This window comes from Thrips palmi, unplaced genomic scaffold (assembly GCF_012932325.1).
Source record: "Thrips palmi isolate BJ-2018 unplaced genomic scaffold, TpBJ-2018v1 HiC_scaffold_12, whole genome shotgun sequence".
NCBI lineage: Eukaryota > Metazoa > Arthropoda > Insecta > Thysanoptera > Thripidae > Thrips > Thrips palmi.
In genome coordinates, this window is record NW_023144623.1 from 5,331,715 (window position 1) to 5,348,822 (window position 17,108).

The window sequence follows — 17,108 nt, forward strand, 5'->3', positions numbered from 1 at the left end:
CCTGGAAAAGATTCACGACTGCAGGAGTGGTGCGCAGACAACGCGTGCGCACACGGACGCACGCACTGGCTCACCGACACACACACACACACACACACACACACACACACACACACACACACACACACACACACACACACGGTGCGTCGCAGTGAATGCGCTGAATAGCTTTTGCCAGCCAAGCCGTGGCAAGCGGAAGAACGGGTCTTTCACTTCTTTTGCAATGGACGGAGTTGATATAAGGCTTCCGAAGCCAATTTATGAACGGAGCGCTCCGCTTCGCTTGGCTCCCTTCGTCGGGGCGGGGCGGGGCGGGGCGGGGCGGGGCGGAGCGGAGCGGGGCGGAGCGGGGCGGGGCGGGCCATCACCTTCGGTTAGCAATCCGACCGCGCGGCCGCCTCGGCCTATTTTTGTTATCATCGTTCCCAGCTATGTTGCTGACTCAGCAGGATTAAAATAGTATACGACAAAAAAAAATCTTTTGTGGAAGTGACTTGGGTTCGAGACAGTGATTCGCTCGACGTTCCGCGAGTCTTTCTGGCTCTGCTCCCTTTCCTTTCGCCCCGGCCGCGGTGTGAAATCTTCCCCCCGCCCCCCCGCGGGGCCCCCGGGGGGGCTCAGTACTTTTGCATGAGGTCGTGCAAACAAACTAAGAAAACGGAACGCGCCGGCAACAGGTTTGGGCGTGGCGGGCAAAACAGCGCCGCGGCGCCGCGCGCTGCCTGCTACCGTGGTACAGTGGACCAGAAGACCGGTGGAGGCGGCCGAAACTCGAGACGCGTTTTGAGCTCCAGACCAACGGGACTCGAACTGAGCGTGTGACCCCACCAATGGATTGCTCGTTCGGAGAGCAATCCGTTGGTGGGGTCACACGTTCTGTTCGAGTCCCATTAAGCGACTCTGGAGCTCAAAACGCGTTTAGAAGTTTAGCCGCCTCCGCCGGTCTTCTGACCCACTGTGCGTCGGCTGCTGAGTGAGAGCCTCCACATGCGTTGTCCTTGTCTAATCCAATTTCCTCCTCGTTTGCAGGTAAGTCCTCAATGGGCTCCCGTCGTCTCCGTTCGTCGCAGCACGCCGGGAATATCGACACAGCAGGTACCGTTTAATTTAGTGACCGCCTCTTGCATTATTTGACACACACTCTCACACGCACTCTCACATACACTCACCCACACACACTCCGACGGCTACCCACACACATTTAATGGCAAAATCGATGGCGTGGCCGCGACCGTTTCATGATGCGCGGTGGGAACCGAAATCGATGCCGGGACTCCGGGAAAGATGCCTCGGGTGATGGTGCCGAGTTCCACGACACTGCAATCCCACGAAACCGACGCACGAGGTGAAAATATGGCGCGATGGCAGCTCAGGACTCTTCCAGAAGACCAGTGGAGGTGGTCAGAATCCCGGACGCACTTTGAGCTCCAGAGACGGTAAATGGTCCGCGTCCGGGATTTTGGCCGCCTCCTTCTGGCCCACTGTGTGGCGCAAGGGGCGGCCAGACAGTTAAGCCGCCGCCCGTACGGCTTCCGTGCGAGCGCGGCCCCTGCTGCCCCGCCGACCGCCCCGGGCCGCCCCCGGCCCCTCTGCAGCTTGCAGTGCAGGTGCAGGCAGTGCAGGCCGTGCAGGCCGGGAAGTCATACAACTTGACCCTTCGGGCCCTTCGGCCGGGCCGGGGCATTCCTGGTGCGCTTCATGCCGCCTACACTGCAAGGTGTGCAGCGAGACGTTCCGCCTTTTGTTTTTGTTGATCTCTCTCTCGGACGCCTACACTGCAAGGCAGTCAGCCAGTCAGTCAGCTTTTGTTTTTGTTGATCTCGGACGCCTACGCTGCAAGGTATGCAGCCAGCCATCCAGACGTTTCGCCTTTTGCTCTTGTTTTTGTTGATCTCTGGCTCGGCCAAGCCACGCCAACCCGTGGCGTGGCCCGCCGGCCTGCCCCTTGTGCACGTTTGAATGGACGCAGGGTATTATTGCCTGGGCTTATCACGGTGGGACCTGCTGGGAATTCGTGCTCCCCGCCCCGCCCCGCCCCGCCCCGCTCCGCCCCACCCTGCCCCGCCACGCCACGCGGTACTTAACTACCGTCAGATGAATACAACAGCAACAGCAAGCAGGACAGGACTACCCCGATGAACTACAACACAGAGAATAGCCGCGAATTTTTCCTGTTTTTGTGTGTGCGACGGCGGCGTACCTACACTATGAAAATGCCGATGGTGGCTGGCCGCTGTGCGCGGCGGGGTTTGTTTTGTTGTTGTTGTTTTTTACCACAGCGTCTGTGTGTTGGGGGGGACAGGCTGCACATGTGTGTCGTTAAAGGGATTTCGGACCGAGGTCAAAGTCTTTTACTGCCATTTTCAGGCGCGCTGGACACACTGTAAGTGCAGGACCACACACACACACACACACACACACACACACGCACACACACGCAGTATCATTCCCCAGTTGATCCCCGGAAAGCGGGCGCACCGCTGTCCATGCGCTGGGTTGAGTACGTGTGCGTGAGCGCTGTGCGTGAATGTGAACGGGCGTGCGCCTACCATCCACACGTGCGTGCGTGTGTGTGTGTGTGTTGTGTGTGTGTGTGTGTGTGTGTGTGTGTGAGCGTGTGTGTGTGTCTAATACGCTCGCTTCCCAAACCACCCCCGTGCCTCCCCAACGACCGGCGGCAGGACACCCCGCGTCGTCCTCTTCCCATCCCGGAGGTGGCGGTGGCGGGAGGGAGGGGGGGACGAGGTGGGCAGCCTCATCTTCATAAACACTTGTTTTTATCTCTGCTGTTGCCTGCATTATTCAGCGCGGCCGCATGGGCGTATGTGTCCCCCTTCCCCCCTCTCCTTTTCCCCAGCTCATTCCAACCCTCTGCCGCCGCCACCATCCTGTATCCCTCGCCCAATTTTTGTGGTTTCATTGCGGCCGAGAGAGAGAGAGAGAGAGAGAGAGAGAGAGAGAGAGAGAGAGAGAGAGAGAGAGAGAGACCTGCTGGTGTAAACCGGGAGAGGCGGCTTAAATAAATGTCGAAAAAAGAACGGCTGTGCCGGAGTTTGATTATTTACCGTTACATCTTTCATGGATGACCCCGACCCCCCGCTCGGCGCGCTCGCTCGGCCCGTGACGCGCGCTGTGGCCCGCTGACGCCACACGAGCGTCGCGTCGTCATTTTTGAAATTGCTGCTTTTCGGCAGCCCGAGAGTCGTTTTCGTCTCTCTCTGACACCTCTCTGACGCCACACCAAGTGCGAGAGGGACAGCGCGACGAAAGCGACTCTCGGGCTGCTTGGGGAAAGAACCAGGAAGGACCAGAGTAGGCCGAGTAGAACGAACGCAGAGTCTCTCCCTCCACGGCTCGCAAGTGTTTTGCTTGGCCGTGTTGACTCAATAGCTGCGCGTGTTTGGCGAGGACGGCCCGGCTGGCTGGCTGCCTGGCTGGCTGCCTGGCTGCTGACACCCTCGCCACTCCCGCCGCCCACGCGGTGCGCGCGCTTCGACCGCCAGGCGGCGCGCCGGTCGCTGACGAGGGGTTTTGTTGATTGATAACGAAAATAGTAGCTCCGCCTTATCCGCCGCGGTATCTCGGGGCTGTTTGCGGAGGCGGCCAGCCAGCAGCCAGCCAGCCCGCTGGAGGGAACCGTGTCGCTCGAGAGGCGGGCAGGCCGAGCTGGCAGCCCGGGCCAGAACGGTGGAGGCGGCCGAAACTCTGGACGCGTTTTGAGCTCCAGAGTCGCTAAATGGGACTCGAACCGAACGTGTGACCCCACCAATGGATTGCTCTCCGAACGAGCAATCCATTGGTGGGGTCGCACGCTCCGTTCGAGTCCTGTTTAGCGACTCTGGAGCTCAAAACGCGTCGAGAGTTTCGGCCGCCTCCACCGGTCTTCTGGCCCGCTGTGCAGCCAGGGCGGGATGGTGCGCCAGGGTGTGGTTCTCTCTCACACTCGGTGGTACGCCGGCCCGTGACCGATGCACCGATGGAACGGCCGCTGTGACGGCGGGCAGACCGAGCTGGCAGCTGGCAGCCACGCCGGATGGTGCGCCAGGTTGGCCGCACTGGCGCGCAGGCGGGCAGGCAGGGCTGGCAGCCGCAGGGCCGCAGGCTGACGCCGCTGACGCGCAGGTTGGCAGCGCACTGCCTGTTGCAACAATGGCGGCGCGGCGCGGCGTGGCGCTGGCCTGCCCTGCCAGTAGTCTTGCCACAAGGCGACGCCCGTTCCTCGACGTCCTCGGCGCGCACCTCGACATGGGAGTCATCGTCTCGTCGGTCGACGCCGCGGACCGCGGCTTCCGCGGGGCGCGTCGCTCCCCGGCGACCCCGTCTCCCCCCTGGCCGTCGTGTCTGCGTCCCAGCGGACCGCCGTGCCCGCCGTGCCCGCCGTGCCCGCCTCCCCGCAGCGCCGCGGCCTCCGCGCCGTCCAGTCCAGGTACTACGGGGAAGCATCAGGTTGCCGCGTTTCGAGACCAGCTCAGCCGGGCGGGGCGGGGCGGCGCGTGGAGGGGCGGGATTCGTGAAATTGACGCGGCAAAGTAAACCCACAGAGTCAGACAGCATTTACTTTGACGACACACGCACACACACTCACACACACACGCACGGCGTGTACGACAAAGTTATGGCACGCCACCGTAAAGCTGTAGGGCCTACTCGCGCGCCGCGATATGGCAATGCGGCGACGCAAACCGCCATTTTATTTTCACCACTTCAAAATACGTCCTACTTTTTTGCCACCTTGTTCTCGCGGGAGGAAAAAATGATCTCGGTTTGTTTGGAAAGTGAGTCTCTGCTCGCGCCTCTTAATTACGGCAGACATTGTGTGCGGCGAAAATAATTAGCAGTCGGAAAGAAGGCGATTGACATTCGCGGCGCGCGGACTCGCCGACCTGCAGACTGATTCCGAGAGTCGTTGTCGTCGCTCCGTCTCTCTCGCACTCACGGGGCGTCGCGGACAGGTGTGAGGGAGACGGAGCGACGAAAGACAAGACTCTCGCGGAATCAGTCTGCCGCGCGGCACACTGTTTGAATAGCCAAGTCGGAACAAGCTTGACGAGGGGCGGCGAGTCGCAGGCGACAGGCGGCAGGGCCTGCGGTGCCACTGTGAAACATCTCATTATCCGTCTGCAAAAATAACGGAAAGGCGCGGCAGGCACACAGACCCCGGCTACACAGTAAATGTCTTACGGTGAAAGGCTGCACCTACATAATATGGTGGAGATTTTCTCCATAATACCAACGAAATTCGTGAAAATCTCCATAAGGTACAGTGAATTCTCGATGGTATGTTACGAAGTCAGCTGCACCACCATAATATGGAACATTTTCACCATAATATGGAGAAGCTTCACTGTAGAACATTTAGAGTGTACCCCCCTCCCTTTTTTTCTCACCCCTAGACCCCCGCGCCCTGCATGCGAAGCGGCAGCTGCCCGGCCGACTTGCTCGCTAATTCCAGGACTCGAGATTACGGTCCTAAAGCCTGCATTTTGTCGCACGAGCAAGGCTTCGCACAGTGGGCCGGAAGACCGGCGCAGGCGGCCAAAACTCTAGACGCGCTTTGAGCTCCAGAGTCGCTGAACGGGACTCGAACCGAACGTGTGACCCCACCAATGGATTCTTCGTTCGGAGAGCAGTCCATTGATGGGGTCACACGTTCGGTTGGAGTCCCATTTAGCGACTCTGGAGCTCAAAACGCGTCCGGGATTTTGACCGCCTCCACTGGTCTTCTGGCCCACTGTGCGTCGTCGTCGCTGTCCTGGCGGCCGCCCCGCGCGCTGCGCTGCCCCCCGGGCTGCTAACGACCTCAATATGCGTCAGGAATTAGAATGGCCGTCGAAAGAATTCAGGACGCCCTTGGGCGGGCGTGGCTGGGGGTGGGAGGACAGCCATCCGCGTCCTTGGTTCGAGTCTCGGTCCCGTTGTGATGGGGGCCTTTTTTCCCGCTACACAACGCGAGTCATTTTTTTTTCTAACAATTCCTGGGGGGTGCATTGATGCGGAGGGAATAGCTTCGGACGGCCGGGCGCGGTTAGTGGAAGGGGGAGGGGGAGGGGGAGGGGAAGGGGTAGCCCCTTGTAGTGGCGCGGTGGAGCGGCCGGCCACGGGCCTGCTGCCTTAGTTCGCCACGGCCAGCTGACACACTCCGAAGGTCGTTTTCGTCGCTCTGTCTCTCTCCCACCCAGACGGAACGAGCACCGCGTGTGCGGGAGAGACAGAGCGACGAAAACGACTCTCGGAATGAGTCTGCGGGGCCTCGGCCGCGGCCACCCAGTTTGTCCGTCGCCTTTTCATTAGGCTCGATTTGGGCCCGGAGGTCTTCGGGGTGTAATAGTGGAGGGGGGCTTCACGGAGGGACCCCACGGAGGGACCCCACGGAGGGACCCCACCGGGGCGGCCGCGCGCCGCTGCTGCTGCTGGCTCAGCGGGATCGGTGTAATGCCCTCATTGATGCTTTTCTCGGCGTCCCTGGAGCCCCCGCGGCCCCCGGCGGACTCCGGCAGGCTTCGGGTGTAGGGGCGCTGGCACGGCGCTGGCACGCCCGAGTGGGGAGCTTAGGGCTGCTCGAAAAAGACGTTCGTTAGAGGGGCAAACAGGCTGCTTAATTCTTTCACTTGAAAGCCCAGGCGCTGCCGGTGCAGGCTGCCGCGCTCCTCCTGGCCGGCAGGCTGACTCCGAAGGACCCTCTCTCCGTCTCTCTCGCTGCCGAGCGCCCTGGCGCCCCACCAGAGCGAGAGAGACGGAGCGATCCTCCGGGATCGGACGGCAGGAAGAGGAGTCCCGGGGGAGGGGCGACGGCGGGCCGCTGGAGGGGAGCCCAAATTGCGCAGCAGTTAAATACACGCGTCAAGGCCCTTGGTAAGGACCGGTAAGGACGGCGCCGCGCGGCGGGGGGCCCCCGGCACCCCTGGCGTGGCGCGGCGTGGCGGGCGAAGCACGGCGGGAAATTTGAATGTGTTTCGTGTGTTGGTCCGCCGGGGCTGGCCGGCCGAGCCACATCAACTGTTGCCGTATGACTCGCCGAGAGAGCCGCGCCACGCCGCGCCACGCCGCGCCAGGCATCGACAGGGTGACGACCTGCTACTTGCCCTACTTGTTGCGTACAAGGGCTGCTTGTGCAGGTCGCGGCAGAAACAACAAGTCTTGGGGGCGCTCCCCCTCGGCTCCCCCACCCCCCGCCCCGCTGATAATGCATTCTCGCGTCTTTCCGAAGCTCCGGCGCATTTGTAAATAGTTGGCTCTGTGTTTGTGAAATGAAAAGCACCGCGGCTGGCGGTGTGCGATTTTTCTCGGAATTTTCGCCACCTTTTGCGGAGCCTTTGCTTCGCACTGCTCGTCCGCCCCTTCACCCTGCAAACACGGCGGAGGCGTCACGGCTTGGCACGCCACGGCACGGCGTCGAGTCAAGTTGGTTCCTTTGACCGTGGACCCCTGTTAGGCCGTGTTGATGTTGGTGGCCGTCGGTGCCGGCGCCAGGGCCAGGCCGGGGCGCCAGGCCGGGGACTTTCGCCCCGCACACGTTCAGACGCAACTCAAAGGGTGCCCAACTTCTCGGAACTGCCCTCCATTTACTGGCCGACCCGCGACGGCCGCCCTGGCCTTCTTTCCGGGCAGCAGACTGAGAGTCCTCGCTCTGTCTCTCTCGCACTCATGTGGCGTCCAGTGTAGGCGCGGGAGAGACAGCGCGACCAAGGCGGTCCTCGGCATCATCCTGCAGGGGGTTGGGGACTCGCCTAGCAGGTGGAGCAGGCTGCTGGGTGATTCCGCGCAGAGCGGCCGTCGCTCTGTCCCTCTCGCACCCATACGGGACGCCCCGCGAGTGCGAGAGAGACAGAGCGACGGGCGCACTGCTGCGGAATCACCCTGCCGAGGGCGGGGTGCGGGCGGGGTACACGGAGTGGGTGCGAGCGAGACGGCCTGGAACACACCTGCATTGCACAACTTGAGCCAGGCTAGTTAGCGAGACACGGCATGTCTGCCAACTGCTCTCAACTCCCACAGTCGTGCCACCCAACGACCACAAGTCGAGTCCTCATGTTCTGCTGCCGCGGCGGAGAGCGCCGACGGACAGACAGACGGACGGACAGACAGACAGACTTACGAAATTTCCGCCTGGCGGTATGAACAAGCCATGGCCCCAGGGGTGCGCCAGACGATATCGCACCCCACCTGTGTTCTCTGGGCCCGTCTGTCTGCCTGTCTGCCACCCGAGCTGTCTGTCTGTCTGCCTGTCTGTCTGTCTGCCTGCCTGTCTGTCTGTCTGTCTGCTCGCCCCGCTGCGCCGCCAGTGCCACGGGGTTGATGATTATTTGATCCGGGACGGAGATGGTGTGAATGAGAAGAAAGACCATGGGGCTACAATGGCGTCGGCCCGGTCAGGCCAGGGCGGGCGGACGGACAGACAGACAGACAGACAGGCAGATGGACAGACAGTCGGGCAGTCTGATTCATTTCGGCCTTCAGCGGCAATTCTCTGAAATAAATGGTCTAATCGAGGCGACTACGCCCCGGAATACCAAGCAGTCTCTCATCCTCCGTCCGTCCGTCCGTCCGTCCATCCGAGCGAGCGTCCTCTTCCCACTCCCCCTTCGCCCTCTCGCTTCCTCTTCTTCATCTTCCTTCCCCTCGTTTCTGTTTTCCCCGCCAAAACCTAACGATGCCAATTTCGCCATCGACCCGGGCCTCCGCCATGGCTCGGCCCCCGCGCCTGGCCGTGCCGCTGCCGGTCCGTGCGCGCCTTGCGCCTTGCGGTTGTAGAGCGAGGTTGTAGTCGCTGCCTGCAACCTGTGGCGCGGTGAGGCGCGGCTCACCCGGCATCCATATTTATACAGGCAGGGGATTAGGGACGTCCCCGCCTTATGTGGAAGGGGATTTACATTTCTACCTGGCCCCCAGCTTTTTCCCCCCCAGGGGGACTTCCTGATACCCCACAATCGGTCTGCTTCCGTTTCCTGTCATTTCTCTCTCTCTCTCTCTCTCTCTCTCTCTCTCCCGCCACCGCACGTTCGTTATTCTGATCCGAGCCGCCAATCGGAAAAGCGTTATTTGGGTTATTTCCAGGCGCCGCCGCCGCCAACCTGCTGAAAAAAAATTGAAAAAAAATAAAACGTTCCTTTTTTGGCAATGCGTGCAGCCAGCTAGCCGTATAGTCGACTCGACTCGAGAGGGAGGAAAATTGCCGGAGGCACAAACCCTTCTCTCTCTCTCTCTCTCTCTCTCTCTCTCTCTCTCTCTCTCTCTCTCTCTCTCTCTCTCTCTCTTTTTCTCTCTTTTTCTCTCTCTCTCTCTCTCTCTCTCTCACACACACACACACACACACACTCTCTCACACTATCGCACCTGTTAGCCCGCCGTGTCCGCCGTGTATTACAAACGGCCAGGGCCGCCATCTATCGCGCCGCTGTCAAAACAGCGCAAAAGGCCGAGCCGGGCAGCGCGCAGCACTGCGCCGTGTAACAGACACACCTGGGAGCCCAAGACCCCCTGGACCCTGAATGGACTGTACCGCGCCGACCATTGGGCAATTTATCTTTGAGTCCCAGCAGCGCCAACCGGCCGAGACGCGCGCGGAGAGGGAGGGAGAGAGGGAGAGGGAGAGAGAGAGAGAGAGAGAGAGAGAGAGAGAGAGAGAGAGAGAGAGAGGGGCGGTGGGGCGTCTAACGAGTGGGCCTCGTCCCTGGCGGCTATGTTACTTGGAATCTGTTATAGTGCCCCCGGCCGTTGAGCGCATTAGACGAGAAGTAATGCGTGGGCTCGTCCGGCGAGGCCCCCGCAAAACCCTGGCCAGCCCCGGCAGGGAGGCCCGGCGTTCAGTTGGCCGTGTTTTGGGGAGCGGCCCTCGCCTTGAGATTGTCTTCAGATTGCCTACGGAGCGCCTGCGGCGTCGCGCGTAGGCAACCTACGAGCAGGCCTGCGCTGCGGGCAAGCCTACTCGGCCGTCGTCGGGCGCCCCGTAGCTCCAGTGGTGGATCGCACAGTTGGCCAGACAAACCAGCACTGTTTACCTGCCTACTAAGAGGGGCAAGTGTGGCCTTTTTCAAATACCTTTAAGGCAGCGAAATGGCTGCGGTCAGTTGTCCTTTCACCCCCCCCCCTTCCCCCCTCCCTGCGCCTGCGTGGAGTGCCGGCCACTGCGCCACTGACTGATGAGGGTCGGGACAAGAACACGCTAATCGAGAAACGATGCCTAATCGCTGTGGCGACACCCCCGTCCCCTTCCTACTCCATCCTGTCCAGTTCCTCTCCGCCCCCTCCTCGTCCTTTTCTCATAAGATGCTTCTGCATCCCAGGCATCCTCTCCTCTCCCCTGCCGATCCTCTCCCCTGCCCCTGGCGATCCCCTCCCCTCCCCTGCCGATCCTCTCCCCTGCCCCTGGCGATCCCCTCCCCTCTCCTGCCGATTCCACCCCCACCCCCTGCCGGTTTTTGCTGACACCCATCTGCTCCGAACAAAAGGTGGCGCGAGGTTCTCCTGGCGGATTAGCCGCGCGACCGCTTCGCCGCTTGTTCTTCTTGCGGCCGCTGGGGGCGCTGCCTGGCACTGCCTGGCGCCGCACTCGCAAAAACGGACTCCCTTTTCATGCCAAACGCCGCAGCACTGCGCGGCACTGCGTGGCACTGCGCAGCACGCTGCCAAGAAAACAAAGACGACTTTTTCCCGAGTCGCACGGTGGGTCGCGCTGATTCGCAGACGGAATCACAGGGAATCTCGCTGCTTCTCGGGATTGGAGGAGGGAGTGCATCCCAGTGCAGTGCAGCCAGGAGTTGAGACCGCGATCGAGAGAAAGCCGCGTTTTGCCAAGCAGTTTGAACACGAACACAGGACAGAGCGAGTGTGTCGGCGGCGTACTAACGGGCCGCTACTTGTTGCTGTTGCAGGCTACCTCCATGACCTGATGCCGGAGTCCCAGACCGAGTCCCCGCAAGAGCCGTGCGCCACGGAGGTGTCCAGCGACGGCGGCATCCCCATCTTCCGCATGCGCTCCGTGGAGGAGACGGAGGCGGCGCACGACCTGCTGGAGCTGTCGCGCTCCCTGCCGCCCCTGGCGCCGCCGGGGGTGGCCACGTACCAGCCGCCGTCGTCGCCGTCCGACCAGATCACGCTGCACTACCGCTACGAGCCGCAGGGCCAGGAGGAGGAGGCGGCCGACGGCGCCCCGCACCAGGAGTACACCAACCTGCCGGCGGCGTCCGCGTCGCCGCCGCCCTCGCGGCCCACCATCATCTGCTACACGCCGCTGCAGCAGCAGCACCCCGCGCCGCCGTCGCCCAGCCCGCCGCTCACGCCGTCCTACAGCAGCGTGCAGATCCTGTACCAGCCGCCGTCGCCGGCCTCGTCGTCATGCTACACGTCGCCGACGACGCAGCCGCTCACGCCGCCCACGTCCGAGTACTCGTCGGACGCCGAGAACAACAACCCCAACGCCAACGGCACGTCCGTCATCCAGACGGCGTCGTCGGGCAGGGTGGCCGCGGCCGAGGAGCACGCCGACGACGACGCCGCCAAGGACGACGAGGACAACCCCCGCGGCATGGACTGGAAGGTGGAGCTGCTGCCCGTCAACTGCAACGTGGTGATGCCCAAGGCGGGGCAGCCGCGCGCCATCTACACGTACGACGCGCTGCGCAGCACGGACGGCCGCAGCAAGCGCACCAACCGCAAGAAGAAGACGGTGGTCTCGGACGACGAGGAGGACAACCAGCCCCTGAAGAAGGGGCGCTACGTGTGCGGCGAGTGCGGCAAGCGGTACGCCACGTCCTCCAACCTGTCGCGGCACAAGCAGACGCACCGCAGCCTGGACTCGGGCTCGGCGCGCCAGTGCAACGTGTGCGGCAAGGCGTACGTCAGCATGCCCGCGCTGGCCATGCACGTGCTCACGCACCAGCTGACGCACGCGTGCGGCGTGTGCGGCAAGCTCTTCTCGCGGCCCTGGCTGCTGCAGGGCCACCTGCGCTCGCACACGGGCGAGAAACCGTACGGCTGCGCGCACTGCGGCAAGGCCTTCGCCGACCGCTCCAACCTGCGCGCCCACATGCAGACCCACTCGCAGGACAAGTCCTACTCCTGCCACCGCTGCCACAAGAGCTTCGCGCTCAAGAGCTACCTCAACAAGCACCTCGAGTCGTCGTGCTCCAAAGACGACGACGACGAGAGCGACACCAGTCGGCCCATCTCGCCGATCTAAGCTGTAGTGTTTGCCTGCGCCTTAGACTCTCTTTAATACTCTATTCTATTCATTCAGCTTTCTACTTACCGTTTTTTCCAATTTTCCCTTTTTTGACCCTCTTTCATAGTGTACTTCTCTGCCAGTGCTCTGCCTCCCTCCCTTCCTGAAGCTCTGTGCGTGTATCTCCTGACCTCTTCGTGCCTAGAAACTGCTTGTCAATTTCCTTCACGCTTTCTTCAGCGTGTCAAGTGCAGCAAATTGAAAAAGGCCTAAAAGAGGAACCCAATAACTGACTGATTCTAATGGACACGGTATCGTCTGCCGAATTCAGCCAATCCGACACGACGGGCTTGGCCGGCTCGGCCCACCCACCCCAGTGCTGTGACATAAACTAGTCTATTTGTGCACGCTCTCTGGGCTACCTGAGCGTTGCCGCTTGCGGGCAGCCAGAAGAAGTGTTCATCGCTTTATTTATTTTTACATGAAGTAGTCTTATTGGAAAGTAGTGCAATTTGATGAGATTTTTAGCTGTACTTAATAAGTAATTAGGTATGTCGTATTTATTACCTGTTTGTTCCCCCTTTTTTAACGTGCTGACTCATGATTGGAAGGCAGATGAGACTTGCGCTACAAGAACCAATGCAGTAGCAAAACGTCCTGTCTGAACAAAACAGATCGCCAACTGGTACTCTGATGGCTACACAATATGTGATATGTAGCTAGTCATTTTACGTGTATATAATACTATAATATGTGCTCTTGGATTTCTATAGTCAAACCAATATATAAATCATGATTCCAAACCTTTAGCACTCAACTTAAATTCTCCCACGGGATGTGTTAAGTAACGGAGCAATCAAGACAGTACCATGTGGCGATATGTTGCAAGAAGACTATAAGATAATGGTTCTCAATCTATTCACAAATTGCATTTATTTGCTTTCAAGCAGTCATTTTAGCGTTACTTCCATATTTTTACCTATCCAATTATGTAACACAGCTATTAGAAGCGCTTCATGCAGACGCTTCATTGTGCATACATTTGTAAAAAAGTACATTACAATACAGATGACATTTTTACCCAGATCAGACATGGGCTTGGCTCATTGGAACGTCATGGATAAGCGTAATCTCATGAACAAACGTTCTTTTGTTTTGTTTTTTTAACTTGCAAACTAATAGTGCTGAAAAAGTTCGCATCTTTTATCTCTTCTTTTAGCTCTTGATTAGATTTAGATACAACTTAATAAAAAAAATAGCCGACACAGGTTCTGCTCAATTTAGCCATAGGCTTTTGTGTAATTTGGCCACATCATTACTGGTCTAAGAAAATGTATAAGAATATCGATAAATTCAGTTTTTTTTTCATTTGTAATTGAACAGATTACGATGCTATTGCCTGTAAATAACAACATATTTTGAAGTTAACTTGGTAAGAAATTTTCTTTGTGCATGAGGTGGTTTGATAAAAAAATACAGTAATAGGGTAGAAAGCTACTGTGGACGCAAGCAGTAGTTTGGATCGGAAAGGTTGTAAGGTCAAAGTTTGATAAGTGGGATCTTCGCCAGCTTAACAAGGTAAACAAATTAAAATCGTCCGAAATAATTGCTTTTCGCCCTGTTGCTCGTACTTTTCGTAAAGTATAGTCTCCCACCTGGTACGTTTAAGGCTCATTTAAATCGGAACGAAAGCAATACTCTTTTTGAGAATTTTATTTGTAAGTGATTCGTAATTTTTTATGTTCAATTTGATACTTTATTAGGAACGAATTTGGAAATAACTCAAAAGTCACATTGCCTGTAGACCCGTCTCATGTTTACCGGGGTCGTTCTTGTTTATGAAATACATATAGGGCATGCATGAGTTGGAATGCGTAGGTAGTCTTTGATATTAAGTTTTCACATACGTAAAAGTTTTGTTACCTGATGATTTAAAAAGCAATACCTAGAAAATTGAGAAATAAATCGATTTAGTCCTGAGTTATTAACTATTCTCGGAAAGATAAAGCAGTTTTAGTGCGTCTGTGCGCTGTCTGTTCTGTTTCAAGAACTCTAGCAATAATTTTAAAACGAACGAAAGCGTGGCGCAGTCGTCAAGAACCGATGTGATTTTCAGGCCATAAGACTGGAAACATCTCAAAATCGGCATAATTTATGGCATCCATAGCTAGAACTAAAAACAGCTGATGCCCTTTTCACAATATCATCCAAAAGCCATACTTGTTTTCCTATTTCAAAGTTGTTTTAATTGTGAATCTTATAATTTACTAGGATTTTCGTCATCTCAATTTTATTGGCTCAACAGTGCATGATGAATAGGCAACTTAGCTGATGGTTGTGCGTTCGTGGAACGCGGTTTGGGATATTTAAGTCGGTTCATGTCGTTCAAACTGTGTGTGAACATCTTATAAGACGTGTACCACTTGTCGAAACAAGTCAATTTTTAATGTTCAATTGTAAAGTGCTGTATGGGGATCATTAAATTACCTCGTTTAAATATAGCACTCGTGATTATATTCACAGTGGGTCTGTTCCCTACAGTCGATATTGTACTTACTTTTGTGTAACGATATCCATGTTTGAGTAGGTTTTGTATTTTACACATAAAACTAGTAAAACTCTAGCAGAAAATTAATACCAGCATTTTGACGTTGCGTTCCACTCATTTGTCTTAGAGTCTTGTTTTTGAAACTCGGATTGACATAACATCCTTTGTGAATCTACTTTCAGTGAATGGAACACTGCAGCAATGCATGTGTTGTGGATCAGAACAGCCTGTGGAATGTTGTTTCTCTACGGTGGCCCACATGGTGTTGGCTTTGGTGAGGTTATTTTTATACGAGTTGTATGTAGAGAAACATTTTAGGACGAATGCATTTGAAAGTAATCTTATTATCTTATTAAATAGTTCAAATTGTACTGGTAACAGTATTTCCTTTTTTTTCATTTCATATCCTTTTCCCGACCTACGCACACCAAATAAACAAACTTGCACGGTATAAGCATACGCAGAATGATTTGGAAAAAAAAGAAAGAAGAAAACAACTTACATTGTACGATAGAAACCATGGTTTACAAAGATGAACGACACGTGATAGATTCGGTAAGGGACTGTCAGAGCCTGCCATGGGGCTACAGAACCTACGAGATTCGCAAGATGGCGTCTGCGACACTGTTGGAACGAGCGCTCGTCATCCCAGGTTGCCGTTTTCTTCCCCAAGTTGCCGGGTCGAAAAACTAAAAGCAGAGAGTAATAGTAATTCCGGAGCGAGGCAGTAAACTTCGTTAGGACGGGCCAACGCGCCGATCTTAAGGGGGCGGGACGGCATCGGACGGCATTCTCTTCGAATTAGGGGACGCATGGTAGCTTCTTTTGGCGGCCCGGCTGACGAGGCTTACGGCGCGGCCCAGCCATTCAGTCGCTGTCTCTGTCGCACTCACGGAGCGTCCCGCAGGGGTGCGAGTGAGACAGGGCGACGAAGCGCTTCTTCAGCATCAGGCGGGCGTACAACGAGCAAGACAAGAAGCAACGGATGCGATGGTGCAACAGCCGACGGACCAGAAGACCGGCTCAGACGGCCAAAACTCTGGTCGCGTTTTGAGCTCCAGAGTCACTAAGCAGGACTCTATTCGAACGTGTGACCCCACCGATGGATTCCTCGTTCGGAGAGCAATCCATCGGTGGGGTCACACGTTCGGTTCGAGTCCCATTTAGCGACTCTGGAGCTCAAAACGCGATTCGAGTTTTGTCCGCCTGCGCTGGTCTTCTGGCCCACTGTGCGGCGGTGAAACAGTACTGCTGCACTGCCAAACTGACGACGGCGGTCGCTCCGCCAGCGAAATACGCGGGGCCCGCGATAAAAATGCAGTAAAGCGAGTTTTAAACGCAGTTGCCGACGGCCCGCCTATTTGTCTCGACTTTGTTGTCGAGTCACCGACGGGGCCACTCGAAGCACGTCTCGAATCGCTGAAGAGGGGCCCCCGCTTGAGAGACGACGTCGTCGCAGCACTGTAAACCTCGGAGTGAGGCCCTCTTCGAATCTGACTCCCGTTTTGACAGCGCAGAATCGGCGCTTTCGCGGAACGAAAACGACAACAGTTACAAGAACGACTACAACAACATCATCAACCACAACGAGTCGGAACCTGCTCCCCTTGATGCTCACAGTGGGCCAGCAGACCGGTGGAGGCGGTCGAAGCCCCGGACAGGTTCTCAGCTCCAGAATCACTAAACGGGATTCGAACCGAACGTGTGACCCCACCAATGGATTGCTCTCCGAACGAGGAACCCATTGGTGGGGTCACACGATCAGCTCGAGTTCGGTTTAGCGACTCTGGAGCTCGAAACGCGTCTAGAGTTTTGGCCGCCTACTCCGGTCTCCTGGCCCACCTGCTCGTGTTTTGGCTCACATGCCCTGCTGACACCATGTCAGTTCCCCAAGTGCCTCGACATTCCCTGAAACATTCATCCCCGACGCGTCGTGTCCGCTCTCGCCTTTAATTAAATTAAAATTTAAAATCAAATATCTGCGGTGGCGGTGCCGGCTGGTAGTGCCTGGCGCAGGTGCGGCTGGCGGCGTGGCGGGGCGTGGCGGGGCGTGGCGGGGCGTGGCGCGGCGCGGCGTGGTGCGGCGTGGCGCGGCGTGGTGCGGCGCGGTGTGGCGGGGACCAGACAGCGTGGCTTCATTAGACGACATTTAATAAGAAACAGCTGCACGTGTTGCCAGGCTTGCCAGGCTTGCCAGGGGGAGTGGCAGATCCTGCATGGAGCCCCTTCGTCGCGCCTCGTCGCGCCTCGGTGGGCTCACTGTGAGCAGCCGCCAAACCTTGGCGTACGTACAATGCGACGCACAGTGGGCCAGAAGACCGCTGGAGGCGGTCAAAACCCTAGACGCGATTCGAGCTCCAGATTCGTTATGGGACTCGAACCGAGCGTATGACCCTACCA

The 17,108-nt window shown here is 57.4% G+C and overlaps 1 protein-coding gene across 1 annotated transcript; it reads left to right on the forward strand.

Annotated features, from left to right (window-relative positions):
• Positions 1 to 1,032: 1,032 nt before the first annotated feature.
• LOC117640251 (protein escargot-like) lies at positions 1,033 to 15,091 on the forward strand. Its single transcript, XM_034376587.1, has 2 exons — positions 1,033 to 1,095; positions 10,872 to 15,091. Exons 1-2 carry the CDS (start codon positions 1,041 to 1,043, stop codon positions 12,176 to 12,178), a joined length of 1,362 nt encoding a protein of 453 aa, XP_034232478.1. The 5' UTR covers positions 1,033 to 1,040; the 3' UTR covers positions 12,179 to 15,091.
• The last annotated feature ends 2,017 nt before the right edge of the window (positions 15,092 to 17,108 follow it).

What these genes read in the sequence shown, in the direction of transcription:
- LOC117640251 (XM_034376587.1), top strand. Translation starts at nt 1,041, where the DNA reads ATGGGCTCCCGTCGTCTCCGTTCGTCGCAGCACGCCGGGAATATCGAC. An exon ending in CGGGAATATCGACACAGCAG is followed by an intron (nt 1,096 to 10,871) that starts GTACCGTTTAAT and finishes TTGCTGTTGCAG; the next exon opens with GCTACCTCCATGACCTGATG.